The sequence below is a fragment of the Mobula hypostoma genome, chromosome 16 (assembly GCF_963921235.1).
Source record: "Mobula hypostoma chromosome 16, sMobHyp1.1, whole genome shotgun sequence".
Classification (NCBI taxonomy): Eukaryota; Metazoa; Chordata; class Chondrichthyes; order Myliobatiformes; family Myliobatidae; genus Mobula; species Mobula hypostoma.
Window position 1 is genome coordinate 52,026,723 of NC_086112.1, and position 16,260 is coordinate 52,042,982.

General features: G+C 42.1%; 1 protein-coding gene across 2 annotated transcripts in view; it reads right to left on the reverse strand.

Moving 5' to 3' along the window:
- LOC134357401 (A disintegrin and metalloproteinase with thrombospondin motifs 19-like) overlaps nucleotides 1-16,260 on the reverse strand; it is a 381,779-nt gene that overhangs the window by 171,215 nt on the left and 194,304 nt on the right. For both annotated transcript variants that reach the window (XM_063068949.1, XM_063068950.1), the window contains exon 10: nucleotides 4,232-4,382. In XM_063068949.1, coding sequence (XP_062925019.1) covers nucleotides 4,232-4,382 — 151 coding nt within the window. The remainder of the gene's footprint in view (nucleotides 1-4,231; nucleotides 4,383-16,260) is intronic.

Genomic DNA, 16,260 nt, shown 5'->3' on the forward strand with positions numbered 1-16,260 from the left:
GAAACCTGCTTGAAACAGGTGGGTACCTCAGACTGCTGAAGTAAGAGGTTAAAGATCTGTGTGAACACTCCAACCAGTTGATTAGTACTCGGCCAAGTACCCCATCTGAGCCAGATGCTTTCCATGAGATCACCCTCCTGAAGGAGGCTCTCACATCAGCCTCGGAGACTGAAGTCACAGAATAATCAGGGGCTGTGAGTGTTCATGATGGCTCCTCCATGTTTTGACGGTCAAAGCGAGCATAGAAGGCACTGAGCTCATCTGGAAGTGAAACCCTGTTGTCATCTTTGTCACTTGATTGCACTTTAAAAGAGGTGAGAGCATTTAAGCCCAGCCACAGCTGTTGAGTACCCTTCATTGATTCATATTTAGTCTGGTATTGCCACTTTGCAGGTAAGATCATACCTGGACCTCTTGTAACTTTCTTGGTTGGCAAACTTGAATGCCTCTGATCTGGCCCTCAGCAGATTGCAGATATCTTGTTTCATCCAGGGCTTCTGGTTGTGGAAGACTCTGAATGATTTTGTGGGGACACACTCCTCTACAACTGTTTTTATAAAGTCCAGGACAACCGTGGTATGTTCATTTAGATCCACCGATGAGTCCTTGAACACGGCCTGGAGAACTGACTCAAAGCAATCCCATCACTTGCTCCTCTGCCTCCTGTGACCATCTCTTTGTTATCCTAATCTCTGGAGCATTGTTTTTTAGCCTCTGCCTGTATGCATGTAGGTGAAGGACAGTCAAGTGATCAGATTTGCTGAAATGCAGTCTAGGCATGGAACGGTAGGCATTCCTTGTCGTAGTATAGCAGTGGTCTAGTGTGTTGGGACCTCTGGTGCTACAGGTTTATATGCTGATGGTAACTGGGCATGGATGTCTTCAAACAAGCCTAACTGAAATCCCCGACTATGAAATCAAATGTGTTGGGGTAGACTATTTTTTATTTGGTGACGACATTATGCAGTATCTCAAGCCCTTGATTATAGTCACCGCCTGGTGGTAGGGAAACTACGGTCAGGGTCACAGAGAACTCCTAGTAAACAGATTGATACCTGGGACCACTTAACTCGAAGCTGGGTGTGGATCCCACTACACCACCGGCCAACAGAGGGCTGATAGTTGTGATGAATTGGCATATCGGAGAAAGATTTAAAATCTGATTGAATCGTGCTGCAACATCAGGGAAAGCAAAGAACTGATTGACGACAGGAGGGGGAAATGAGAGGCCCATGAACTGATCAGTGGAGGAAAGGTGGAGAGGGTCAGTAACTTAAAAATTCCTCAATATTTAAAAGGTATTTAGACAAGTACATGGATTGGATAGGTTTGGAGAGATACTGGCCAAACACAGGGAAATGAAAATTGTTCAGGTAGGCACCTTGGTCTGGATGGATGAGCTGGGCTGAAGACCTGTTTTTGTGCTGAACAACTTCACTACTCTACGTGACTAGTGACAGAATCATGTTGGAATTGGTATAAATTGCAAAGGATAAAGTTTTGGATTTGTAGGTGGGGTTGGGGAGTGGAAGGTTAGTTTGCGTCCCAGGGGAAATTTATCTTTGAGCTCTCCAGTTGGTTTTGAGAGCAGACTTGAAGGAAAGAGAGGAAATGCAGCTGAAACCTCCACCCACTATAGCAGAGAGATACTATGCTTCACGGAGGTGGAGGATGTATCTGAGGCACCAGAGCAGACAGCCTCATTATTGGACAAATGCAATGGAAGCAAAGACACCGGGAAAAAAAAACTTGGCATTCTTACAGGACGCAGGAGGAGAGGATGTACAGTCAAAGTAGCTGTGGGAGTCTGGGATGATTAAAAAAATTTTAGTGTCTGATAGAGACAGAGCGATCCAGAAAGGAAAAAAGAAATGTCAGAGATGGACCACGCAAATGGGAGAGCACTGACATGTGAAATCAGGTTATATTTTCCTGCACTGCAGTAAACAAGTTCAAGTGTAATTGTAATTCAAACATATATGTGAACACAGCCAAATAAAGCAGCATTTCTCCAGGGCAAGGTGCAAAACAACACTGAAGATTACACAAAGTACACAGCAGTTCTTCATCACATGCTATGGCAGCTGCAGACAAATACAATTCAGCTTGCCTTCCTCCAAATGAACACTAGAAAGAAGCACCAGTGGGGGGAGGGGGCAGCCCCCAACCCAACACGGAGGCCTCGGCTCTCTCCTCCAGCGTCTTCTCTCCTGGGTGGCTACAACAGGCGACACCGTGGAATGAAAGGCTGGTTTGTGCAACAACTGTGGCAATGCAGCTCCCCCATCTTTGGTCTTGTCAGTTAACCAGTGAACCAGACTTGCAGTAATCTACATTAGCAATGTCCAATAGGGTCATGTAATCACAATAAAGAAGTCAAAGACAATAATTTGCACTGTTTCTTAGACCACGCACCACCTCCGTAAAACAACGGTTCTGTAACAAGTACAGGTGACAACGCGGGATGCAATAAGTTTGACTCCATTGCAATCCAGCAACACTCTAATGGGGTAGGCCTGTACTTGTTGTTCTTAATATCCATCTGTGTCTTGTATTTGTAAAAAAAGAAAGATGGAAAGGGTGAATAATTACAGCTTTGTTTGGATCTGGAAGGCTGCTGCAAACGTGCGCGCCACCATCTTGAAGTGAGTACACTTCAAGGTACTTGTGGCTGTAAGGAGCTTCACAACTTCCTGAGGCTATGAAAACTGTTAGAGACCATTATTTTTTGAGTTGCTGGTTATTGCTGGACTGGGTGAATGTCAAACAATTTACATCTACCATTGTTCCTCTCAGGATATAGAAGTTCAGATGAATTGTGCTGGACAACAATAACTTGCAGTGGTGTGCATTTTTAACACAGCAAAGTGTTAGAGGGCTACTCTATGCTGTATGGGTAGCTAAAAGCGATGAGATAGAGTGACACCTTGAAAAGAAATAGAAGAGAGTTCTTTTCAAGTCCAGGATTCATCTAGAACACACAATGATTATTACAGTGGCAATTATGTCAGGGCTGATATATCAATGTTCCTTTGGATCAGCAAACTCACAAGAATTCACAATACATGAAACACCTATTATAACCTCACTCCTTCTTTTCCAAACAACTTGTTGCCAATTTGATTCTTGATTTGTCATGACCTCTTATAGGCTTTTCCTGCATACTCTGGCTCAAGTAATAGAGACAATGTGTCATAAACTTTAAAGTTTTTCACAAAAAAGAAACGGAATCCTGGAAACTTAAAATATATGTCAAGTTGATCAGGGGAGTGGAGGACACCCAAAGATACAATATTCCTTCACTTTAGAGTGAAACACTGTAATGACCATTTTGAGGTCACTTCGTGTTGAACAGAAATTGAACTGGACACCTCTGGATACGAGTCACCACACACGATGACGTAATTCTCCATGCAACATTCATTTTGGAGCACTGCAGAGGAACTTGGACTAAGCTGTCCTCAAGGCAACTATTGTGCTCTTTCCAACACAATCATACTTACTTTTAATCATTCTGTAGCCTGGTCCCTACACAGCCCTAAGCACAGGCTAACACCTCAAATCTTCAAGGTGACAGATTCTTTCATTTCCTTGTTTTCCAACACAAATCCAGGCCTCAATTTTCAAACCCCAATTCTCAATTGCCAGTTAATGTCTAAGGAAGGAAATTATTTCTGTTAACCCTAATGTCAAGAAGCAATCAACATTCAGCAAACCATTCCCTGAAGAATTCAACAACTTTAAACAACACAAGAACAGATCAAGAACTTACAGATTTCCAGCCAATTAAATTCAACCTACAACTAACTTGCAAACAGTTGACATAGTTGCTTAAATAACACTGGTGAAATGTGCTTCCAGATGCTAAACTCATATTCAACTATGCTTTTTTTAACAACTGTGTGATCTGGCATCAAATCAGAATTGCATACTGAATGACATTATGATTATGTATTCCTGCCAACTTCCACCAGTTCTTGCTTGCTGCATTATGCCAGCACCTTAATCAATGAGTCCTATGGGAACTCCGGCACAAATGTGCATGTGCTCACTAGTTGGTTCATTGGAACAATTTGCTACCTACACTGCTGCCCCACCACCAACCCCATAAAAATGCAGCAACAAGTTAAACATTATCTTCATTCCTTCAGGAACCCAAACAATTCGAAGCTACATGAATACAAGAATGCGGTGGATATATACAGGACTTGTACCAGTAAAACCAAATTACCTGCATCTCCTTGCAGAATGTTGCCGTTGGACCAAATAGAATCTGACATTGTTCGTCTGCTGTGTAGATCACCCCTGGCAACTTGGATGATAGCATCACTGAGTTGAGGCTCTGAGGATCTGTGTGCAGTAAACAATTACTGACCTTTGACCTGCCAATACATGTAAATTCATGAGTTATAACAAAAAGATGTTGTGCATTTTGTTTTGCTTTTTTAAAAAATGAAAATAAATTTGCTGCTGGAGTGGTACGGCTTCAGTTTGACAACTTAATAACACTTGGCTTAAACAGCACCAGAACAGGGAAGTAATGTAAAGATAAATTAAGAGATCTAGATCCTATGAGGCAACTGACGTAAAGGGAGCTTTATTAGCAAAACTATTATGTTGTTATACTAACCATTGTTCCCCAAGATCAGGCCCCTTCCAGGATTGGTTGATTTATCATGGAAAATGTTCAAATAAACGTCATTTCATTTGTTAGTTTCTGAAGTAAATTTTAAGGAAAGTAGAAGTTTGAAATAATGTGAGTTAAATGCTCTTTAAGATGGTAAAAAGAATTGATATATTGTGATTCTGACAAAATTTTGATAACATAAAGTATTTGATTATACCTAATATACCTGTTGTTAAATCCTGCTCATCTCTCTCTTCACTTAGTTCAAATCTGTTTTATATTTACGTTTTTCTTCAATATATTACACCACCCACTACTTCCCTACTATTCTGTTCTTGAATGTGAATTAGAAGCAGAATCAGGTTGAATATCACTGGCATATGTTGTGAAATCCTTATAGTGGCAGCAGTACATTGCAATACGTAATAATAAAAACTACAAATTACCATAAGTATACATAAAAAAGTAAATTAAATGTACTGCAAAAAGAGAGATAAAATAGTGAGATAGTGTTCATAGATTCATTATGCATTCAGAAATCCATGGCAGAAGGGAAGAAGCTCATCCTAAAATGTTGAATGTATGTCTTTAGGTTCCTCTACCTCCTCCTTGATGATAGCAATGTGAAGAGAACATGTCTGGGTGATGAGGGACCTTAATGATGGATGCTGCTTTTTTGAGGCAACGCGTTTTGAAGGTGTCCTTGATGCTGGGGAGGCTACTGCCCATGATGGAACTGGTTGTGCTTGCAAATTTCTGCAGCATTTTCCATGCCTTGGCCCCTCCATATCAGATGGTGAGGCAACCAGTTAGAATGACCTCCACGGTTCATCTATAGAAATTTGTAGGTTTCTTTGCTGACAGAGTAAGTCTCCTCAAACTTGTGAAAAAATATAGTTGCTGTTGTGCCTTCCATGTAATTGCATCAATATGTTGGGCCCAGGATAGATAGTCAGAGATGTTAACACCCAGGAACTTGAAACTGCTCACTCTTTCCACTGCTGATCCCTCAATGAGGACTGGTGTGTGTTCTCTCGATTTCCCCTTCCTGAAGTCCACAATCAATTCCTTGGTCTTATTGATGTTGAGAGCAAGGTTGTTGCTGCACCCCACTACCTGCTGATCTAACTCACTCTGGTACACTTTCTAATCACCATCTGAATTTCTGCCAACAATAGTTCAGAATCAGAATCAGATTTATTATCACCGGCATGTGACGTGAAATTTGTTAACTTAGCGGCAGCAGCAGTTCAATACACTACATAATCTAGCAGAGAGAAGAAAAAAAATAAAGAAAATAAAACATAATCATAATAAATAAACAAGTAAATCGGTTACATATATTGAATAGATTTTAAAAAGTGCAAAAACAGAAATACTGTATGTTAAAAAAAAAGTGAGGTAGTGTCCAAAGATTCAATGTCCATTTAGGAATCGGATGGCAGAGGGGAAGAAGCTGTCCCTGAATTGCTGAGTGTGTGCCTTCAGGCTTCTGTACCTCATACCTGATGGTAACAGTGAGAAAAGGGCAATGACAATAGTTGTGTCATTGGCAAATTTATAGATGGGATTTGAGCTATGCCTAGACACACAGTCGTGGATGTAGAAAGAGTAGAGCAGTGAGCCAATAACACGTCCTTGAGGCGTGCCAGTGTTGATTGTCAGTGAGGAGGAGATGTGATTTCCAATCTGCACAGGCTGTGGTCTTCCAGTGAGGAAATCAAGGATCCAGTTGAAGATGTAAGTATGGAGGCCTAGATTTTGGAGTTTGTTGATTAGAACTGAGACTATGATTGTGTTGAACAATGAGCTCTAATCAATAAGCAGTAGCCAGATGTTGGCATTACTATTGTCTAGGTGTCCAAGGCTGAGTGGACAGCCAGTGAGGTTGCATCTGCTGTAGACCTATTGTGGCGATAGGCAAATTGCAGTGGGTACAGATCCTTGCAGTAGAAGTTGATTCTAGCCATGACCATCTCTTAAAATACTTCATTACAGTAGATCGGAGTGCAACCGGGCGATAGTTGTTGAGGCAGCCAGCAAAACCTTCATCACCACTACAGTTTAGCAAGACTAATGACCATTCTAACCAACACACACAAAAGACTGGAGGAACTCAGTGGGCCTGGCAGCATTTATGGAAAACAGTACAGTCGACATTTCAGGCTGAGACCCTTCATTCAGATGTAGGTACTTCCAGCATCTGCAGATTTTCTCTTGTTAATGACGACTCTGATCATTTTGCACTAAGATGGACTGTGATCTTTTTCTTGCAAATGTGCTGTATAATTTATGTTTTTCTGCTGAATATTGCCTATGTGATGCTAATTGCCTGTGATGGTGCTGCAAGCAAGTTTTTCATTGCACCTGTGCGTACAGGTACTTGTGCAATGACAATAAACTCCACCTTGACTTTAATTATCACACTGGCAATTAATTATCAACACCTCTTTCCCTCTTTTAAGTCTTCCCTGATCTTGTCTTTCATTCCTAGTTAGTTCTTTGTTGAATCAGGAATTTCAATTGCTTACAAAAGTAAATAATTAGCATATCCAAGCTTTGTCATTTCCTTTCATAAACCCGGGAATTTGAAAATAATCCCACCAGTATCTTGACAGTATTTGGAATCTGGGCAGCTCTGATCAGAATTCAATGCAATTTATACAGAATATTTCATCTGCAACCATGTTTAAAATGTTGTTTCAATTTATGGTATTAAATATCATCTATTTACATTAAGCAAAATTAAACTTTTTAATACATTTTCTGCAATCCAGTTCTTGTAGCTCATCAGAGCTAACATTATTCCCCACAAAACTAAAGCTGACCCATTATAAAGATCATTCCCCAATCAGGCTACATTATTAAACCGCACAGACCATACAAACGAGTAAGATTAGCTCTTGATTACATTGTCACAGGAAGCACTTTAGATTTGGATAACAAAATATAGAAAAGGGGTCAGGGTCACTGTCTTGGAATAGTAAGAATCGGCAAAATTACATCTCTAATCAAAGCATTCTTATCTCCAAGCTTAGAGGAATTACAGCTTCTGACGGATGACACTTCTTTACTCAAAGCTGGAGGAAAATTGTGCTTATAGGTAAGATTATGTAATACATTAAAATATGCTGCTCCTAAAATAGAAAGCCATTTCTACTTTAATTTATATTAATTATCAAAATGACACACCACTAATGCTTTGTTTTGCTGAAATAATAAATATGATAACAACAGGAATTCTGCAGATGCTGGAAATTCAAGCAACACACATCAAAGTTGCTGGTGAACGCAGCAGGCCTGCTGCGTTCACCAGCAACTTTGATGTGTGTTGTAATAAATATGATAAACTTTTTTGTGATTACACTTTAGAACATTGTACTTATGGAAAAAATGGTAGTTTTGATATGAATTTCATCCTACGTTGTTTTTGCACAGATTTGTTCTCTTTCACAGAAGTTAGTTCACCTGTAATATTTTTGCTGTACTTCTGTTGTGCGTCATAGTTTACTTTGCATTACCAATATGACACAGAAGTTGTCACTGAACAAGAAAACATTTTTCAATCAAATATCACATGCTTTATTAAGCTTTCTGGACCAATGTCAAAGATCATTGTTCACTGTTACACCGGGTCAAAGTTGTGAAGCTCAATATTTGACTGTATTATGTATATGTAATTAAATTTCAAGGACCTCGGAGTTTAAGGCAGCAGCTCACTGTCATTTTCACAGAGGATATGAGGTAAAAATTTTCTGGTACAATCACATCCCATGAGCACATTAAGAAACAAATAGATACATGCTGCTGTATTATTGTTTTTAATTATATCTACCATTATCCAACTTCAGGGTTGATCCAATCTTAATTATTGAAAAAGTTAGACATATCCTTTAAGGGAAATCTAACAATAAGGACGACATAAACTTACTTCTCATATATCCTTACAACACTGCAGGAGCCCATTTCCATTTATTGAGCTTACACTGGCCCACAGACTGATCCATTCTTAAGTAATTTTCCTTACACCTTACTCTCCCCACATTCCTATCAACAGTTGCTAGATTCTACCATTCATCCACACACCAAGGGTAACTTATTGTGTCCAGTTAACCTTCCAACCTGCACCTCTTTGGGAAGTGGGACATAACCAGGGGAAGCACGCACAGGCTTGGTGTACACTTGCAATCCCCTCAGCATCAGCACTGGAAGCAGGTCTGGTAGCTCCAGCATGCGTTGCCCTCAAATGCTGACTCTTGCTTATCTTTCTATCATCTGCTCTTTAAATCAATAAACGCTTTAAAAAATAGTGATGTTCATTTTAACTTCACTCAATATAATCTGGCTTGTAAACAATTCAACCTTCAAATGTCCTGATTTGCCAAAAGATACTTCACACATTTTATAATGTAGGTTATAGACATAAATAGACAATACCTATATATTCGAGTATGCAGGTTACATCTGTCTTAACCTAATTAAATAAAATATTTATCAATTGGACCAAAGGCAGTCACTTGCAACAACATGGTTCATTTTCAAGCTGCCAAATGTTAATCAAATCATCAAGGCCAACTAGCTAAAAATTTATGAACAGAATTTTTATTATGAAGACAATTTTAACCACACAGCAAGCAATCTCTTTATTTGGCAGAAGCATTGTGTTTTACCATGGACAAAATCAAACAAGGAATGGAAACATCTGCATGAGATCTGATGGCTTTCTTAGCTGGCTATCATTAAAGTTAATGGTATTCCAACCCTGCTTAGCAGCTTTACCAGATGAAAGAAGATGTTTCATCTTTATCCTCCACTAACCATGGATAAATCAGACAACCTTATTTAGGTTGTCATATGATTTCAAAAGATTCTTGTCCTTGAACTTCATTGTTTATCCACCAGAAACTGTAGCCCAGAGCATATTGTCCTAGTGTCTCTTTTCTACAACTTAAAGCCTTGGCATCTCCATAAAAATGAAAGAAGACTGGGTATATCTATTCCAATGGCTCTACTATTCAGGTATCATGTGTTTTAGGTACTAATTTAATTGTCTTGATCAATTACCTTAAAAGCCTATTCATTTCCCTGCAGGACAATGAGATGCAACTACTCTTTTTGTTTTTTGCCTGCCTTTTTGTTGGGTTTGTGGAACAATCTATGTTCTGTGCCTATTCTGGTATCTGTCCCCCACTTTTCCTTCGCTATATCGACGAGTGCATTGGCGCTGCTTCCTGCACGCATGCAGAACTCGTTGACTTTATTAACTTTGCCTCCAACTTTCACCCTGCCCTCAAGTTTACCTGGTCTATTTCCGACACCTCCCTCCCCTTTCTAGATCTTTCTGTCTCTGTCTCTGGAGACAGCTTATCCACTGATATCTACTATAAGCCTACTGACTCTCACAGCTATCTGGACTATTCCTCTTCTCACCCTGTCTCTTGCAAAAACGCCATCCCCTTCTCGCAATTCCTCCGTCTCCGCGGCATCTGCTCTCAGGATGAGGCTTTTCATTCTAGGACGAGGGAGATGTCTTCATTTTTTAAAGAAAGGGGCTTCCCTTCCTCCACTATCAACTCTGCTCTTAAACGCATCTCCTCCATTTCACGTACATCTACTCTCACTCCATCCTCCCACCACCCCACTAGGAATAGGGTTCCCCTGGTCCTCACCTACCACCCCACCAGCCTCCGGGTCCAACATATTATTCTCCGTAACTTCCGCCACCTCCAACGGGATCCCACCACTAAGCACATCTTTCCCTCCCCCCCTCTCTCTGCATTCCGCAGGGATCGCTCCCTACACAACTCCCTTGTCCATTCGTCCCCCCCATCCCTCCCCACTGATCTCCCTCCTGGCACTTATCCGTGTAAGCGGAACAAGTGCTACACATGCCCTTACACTTCCTCCCTTACCACCATTCAGGGCCCCAAACAGTCCTTCCAGGTGAGGCATCACTTCACCTGTGAGTCGACTGGGGTGATATACTGCGTCCAGTGCTCCCGATGTGGCCTTTTATATATTGGTGAGACCCGACGCAGACTGAGAGACCGCTTTGCTGAACATCTACGCTCTGTCCGCCAGAGAAAACAGGATCTCCCAGTGGCCACACATTTTAATTCCACATCCCATTCCCATTCTGACATGTCTATCCACGGCCTCCTCTACTGTAAAGATGAAGCCACACTCAGGTTGGAGGAACAACACCTTATATTCCGTCTGGGTAGCCTCCAACCTGATGGCATGAACATTGACTTCTCTAACTTCCGCTAGGCCCCACCTCCCCCTCGTACCCCAGCTGTTACTCCTTTTTATGCACACATTCTTTCTCTCACTCTCCTTTTTCTCCCTCTGTCCCTCTGAATATACCTCTTGCCCATCCTCTGGGTCACCCCCCCCCCCGTCTTTCTCCCTAGGCCTCCTGTCCCATGATCCTCTCGTATCCCCTTTTGCCTATCACCTGTCCAGCTCTCGGCTCGTTCCCTCCCCCTCCTGTCTTCTCCTATCATTTTGCATCTCCCCCTCCCCCTCCAGCTTTCAAATCCCTTACTCACTCTTCCTTCAGTTAGTCCTGACGAAGGGTCTCGGCCTGAAACGTCGACTGCGCCTCTTCCTATAGATGCTGCTTGGCCTGCTGCGTTCACCAGCAACTTTGATGTATGTTGCAACTACTCTGTGGTCTTAAGTGCTTAGCACCTTGATCCCAACGACACATGCTACATTTACCCACATTAAAGAACGTCTGCCACATTTGGCCCAATTCTCCTTTGTATCCTAATCAATGGTCAGTCTCTTTTAATTTGAGATCCAATCTTTTGGGAACATCTTGAGAGATCCTCAGCAAATAGTTTTCTAAGTGTCCTCTAAAAATGCAAATGTGGGACACTAGAAACGAATTTCTACTAACGATTGGATGTATGGAACTAACCATCAATAGGTAAATCCAGTCTACAAGAAAGCATCTGAGATATTTCCCAGCTTAAGATCTTCCTGGCAGTCACAGGATACAAATTTTCTTACCAGAACTTTTATGAATCTTGTTTTGGGGAAAATCAGAGTGCCCAGTGTCTACCTGGATATCTGTTACCAATGCTGGGTGTTGTAGTTTCCTCCAATATCTCACACACTTGTGACTGGTAGCTTAATTGGCTGGTGTAAATTGCCACCAATAAGTAGGTGAGTTGTAGAATGGGGTGAATTAATGGCAATGAGGGGAGAATAAGAGATCAGAATCAGATATATTATTACTATGACATGGAATGTGTTGCTTTACAGGAAAAAAAATACTATGAATTGCAAAATAAATCACGCAAAAATAATGAGCTAGTGTTTTGTTTTCATGAACCATTAAAAATTCCAATAGTGGAGGGGAAGCAGTGATTTATGAATCATTGAGTGTGGGTCTTCAAGCTCTCGAACCTTTTCTCTGATGGTAATGCCAAGATAGATTAATATACGATTAAAATAAATGGATGGCTGATGGTCAGTGTTGACTTAGTGGGCTGCAGGACCTGTTTATGTGCCGTATCTCTTCAGATCTATAATATACTGATTTTGTGACGCAGAAAACATGAGTTATCAGCTCAGCTGTCATCTACCAAACTTGACTGTTCTCTGACAATGAAGATGTTCAAGGCCACATGTACAAGGAGCCTTGCTCTTCTTTCAGCTTTACTACTTATTTGCATGCCATAGATCTGATAGTGATAGCAAGGCAAAATGTATGCAATACATGGTCTGTAAATATTAGAGCAGAAGTGGGGGTGGGATGGGCAAGTATTTTGGCAATGTTGTTTCCTAGGCCTTCTGTTTTATTGAACAAAACGGATAGACTATTGATTATTCAATTTTATCTGCAGATCCCATTTAATCATTTTGGGAATGTGAAAGATTAATGTTTGTTTTAATTATAAAAACACAACCTCAGAATTCTCAATTCTCATTGAAGGGGTTTTGCTATGATGAATCAATTTATCTTGGATACTACCGGGACAGAATGTTGGATTCCATTCTAAAACTTAATGTTTATGTGATCATCATTTCCAAGATGCGGTACAACTCACAAGATTGAAATCCCAAATTCAAATTGGCAATTTGCATAAATAGTTTAGTTTTCCAGCATCTGAGGTTGATACATGATTCTGGACACAAGGCATTATCCAACAAGACTGGCCTCCTTAATGGTAATGAAATGCAGATACAACTGATGCACATACTGGGTAAAAAAAACTGGGATTCAAGTACTCTGCTGTTACATACTTTATAGATATCTTGTGATTGTCTTATGAGGATGTTGTAATGGTCCTGCAGAGGTCACATGATGTCATTTTCCCACGATGTGAGGTCACGTGACCACCTGTTCTCACCAGGTATATAAGTGTAGACCCCTGCTGACGCAATTAGTTTTCAGTTAGATCGTCAGTCAAATACTTCGCTATGCTGCTTATTAATCTCATGATGCAGTATAGTTTTAAAACGGAGTTTTACTTTCTATTGTAAGGTACAGAAGTGTTGGGCTGGCAGTTTCACCAATAGCTGCCAGATTTGTTGATGTACCTTTTCAGTAATATTGGAGGTGAAGACGGGAACCTGAAGGAGTCGTTCGACAGTTTTGGAGTGAATCGACCATTATTGAATTCGTTCAAGTAAGATTGATCTGCATGAGATAACCTTTGTTAAAAGCAGCAGAAAAGGTTGTGCAGTATCTAGTCTACGGAGGAAAAAGGTCAGTGCCTTTAAACCGTTTTATTTCCATCCTCGTGAGTCCTGCGGACAAGGCAGGTTCCGGCTGGGATCGGCAGTAACGTTGAGTCTTCGAGGAATTCTTTACTTCAGGAAAGTCTCTCCTAACTGACTGTATAAATCTCTTGGACTTTCAAATTTACCATTCTAAGAACTGTGTTTGAATTTACCACTTTAAGACTGTTTTCGCATTTATAAAACCTGACTCACTTCTATATTCATTGTTGCCGGTCACGTGACACTGCACAATAAATTAGAGACTTGCCATCTCACTATACAGAATAGAAGGTCATTCAACTCCATGAGCCAAGTTACACATGCTCAGATGGCTAATTTGTACCTTAGCTCCATCAGGTCTTGAAGAGTGTCCATTTTCTGAAAAAGCAATTACATCGATACACTTTCCAATTGGGTTTATTACATTTGTACATCTGCATTGTACACATGCCACCTACCATGCGGACTTGTATTTCCTTGCAGGCTGAAACAGGTTTCTTTAAAATGTTTGGAAGCTGTAGGAGATGTTGGAGTATTGCATCTGCTTCCAGTTATCAACTTCAGCTTAATAGTAGCGCTCCTGCCTGTGAGTCAGAGAACCTCAGGTCTCCCTCCTTTTTTTCTATGTCACAGAGTGATACTCTGGTGCAGTGCTCAGAAGTGATGGAATTTTGGAATTGTATTTCCAGTTGAGATCTTAAACCCATGTCTCAGCTACCCTCAAAAGCTGATGCAGGAGAATCAGGAAATATAGAGGAGGCTTGACTGAAAAAGCAGAGCAGCAGAGACGATTCAGCGATGAATGGCAACTTTAGTATAGACCAACAAATAATAAGCTATGCGGGACCTCAAGGCAAGAGAGAACATATACTGAGCACCACAGGGAACAAGGCAACTGAAAGTTAAGATCAACTGGTTGAGTCTGGGTGGTTCAATGGGCGCACAAAGGACTGTGGATGAGAGCTCGGTTGAAATAGGACGCAGATGATGAGATGGAAGTGGATGGAAGTTGATTCCGGTTAGCAGAATGGAGACTAGGAGGTGCCTATCTGTGCAGACCTGAAAGGACCCACTCTCCTACGGCCAGTATGAGATGGCTCGGGATGATCTGGATGGGTCCGGTGAAACTCCTTGATGAGCAATGGATCCAAGATGAAACAACACGACCTTTCCTCTGGGCTGTACCCTTCCCATTTGACTAAGTACTGCACACCTCGCCCATGCCAATGTGTATGCATCAACTGGGGGAACCAGGTACACTGGATAAACTTCCACCATCCTACAATCTGGAGGTGCAGGCTCAGGTAGGTTGAAAGGTCCATGGTCAACAGGCTTGAGGCAGGACTCGTGGAAAGCAGCTGTGATCCTGAGGGACAGTGGCAGCTGGAGACAGTTACCGACTGAATTGATGCAATGGGTAACCTTGAAAAGATTACTCGATGCACAGGGCCATATCTCGAGCGAACAGCCAGAGATGATCCCCAGGTCAGAGTGGTCTGGCTGGGCGCTTCTGGTGGTTGGCCTGACAGCATTAGGCACAGTTGCAGTTAGGATGGTCCTTCAGGCCTTCTTCCAAGCTGGCATTGGCAAACCAGGGCCCTGGCATATAGGACCTCCACCGTTGGCTCCTCTGTGATGTACAGTGGAGGTTGGTAGCCATGAGGCACTTTACATGCCCATGGCAGAGGAGATGTGCAAATTGTGGGATTGTTAGGCGCAGAACAGATACTACTTCCATGTGGCCGGTTTAGAGGTGGTGAAGCAATGCAGAAACCCCTCCACTTGCTGACTGGATCTTTCTGACTGACCGATGGTCTGTGGATGATAGCCAAATGCCAAACTCACTGAGGTGCAGAGGAGAGAGCAGAAGGCTCGTCAGAAGCATGAGACGATTTCTGGGCCTCAGTCTGACACAAAGTTCTGAGGGAAGCCATGGAGGCGAACTCCATTTTGGAGAACCAGGTCCACTGTGTTAGAACCTGACAGATGTCTTGGGTGGGGGGGGGGGCAAAGTAGTGGGCCCTCTTGGAGAAATAATTCACCACCATCATGTTCTCTGTAGTCTCACTGCAAGGTGGGGAACCCCATGATGTAATCCATGACGTGAGACCATGGGTGTCAAGGGGCTGCAGGAGCCCAGAGGGCTGCTGGTTGGAGGTTTTGGAGTGGGCACATTGAGGGCAGGCAGCAATGAACTGATGAATATCTCTGATCATGGTGGTCCACCAGAACCAGTTTCACAGAAAATCCAGAGTCCGTTGTGCTCCTGGATGGCCGGACAGAGTTTTTGAGTGGGCCCACTGGAGTACATCCGTCACTGGCATGTGGTTGTCAGGGCAGGCTTGTGCTGTAGTATGTGGAGGTTTAGGGTTTCAGTATCGCAGATGATTAGGATTTGTGAGGATGGAATGATGGCCTGAGATCGATCTCCGTTTCAGCTGGATTGAACTGCAGTGACAGGGTGTCCGCTGTAGTGATTATGGAGTCGGTTAAGTAGGAGATGATGAAGTTGAATTGCTCAATAAAAGGGCTCTGGAACCCTGACGTTGGTTAGGTTGGCGGGTCTGGTGTATGTATGAGGTTCTGGTAGTCAGTTCAGATCAGGACGGGCTCGCTGTTTCCCATCAGCCAAGGTTTCCATTCCTCGAAAACCATTTGATGGTGAGCAGCTCCCTGATTTCTACTCCAGAATGGCATAATGCAGAGTCGAACTTGTATGGGAAGGAGGAACAAAGGTGTGTCCTCGCATCTGGTCCTCACTGGGCAAGGATGCCCATGTCAGATGCTTCCACCTTAACCACAAATGGTCCAGAGGGGTTCGGATGGCGGAGAATGTGAGCAATGGTGAAGCATCTCTTGAGCTCCTCAAAAGCATGGTTTGCAGCAGCAGATCAGAT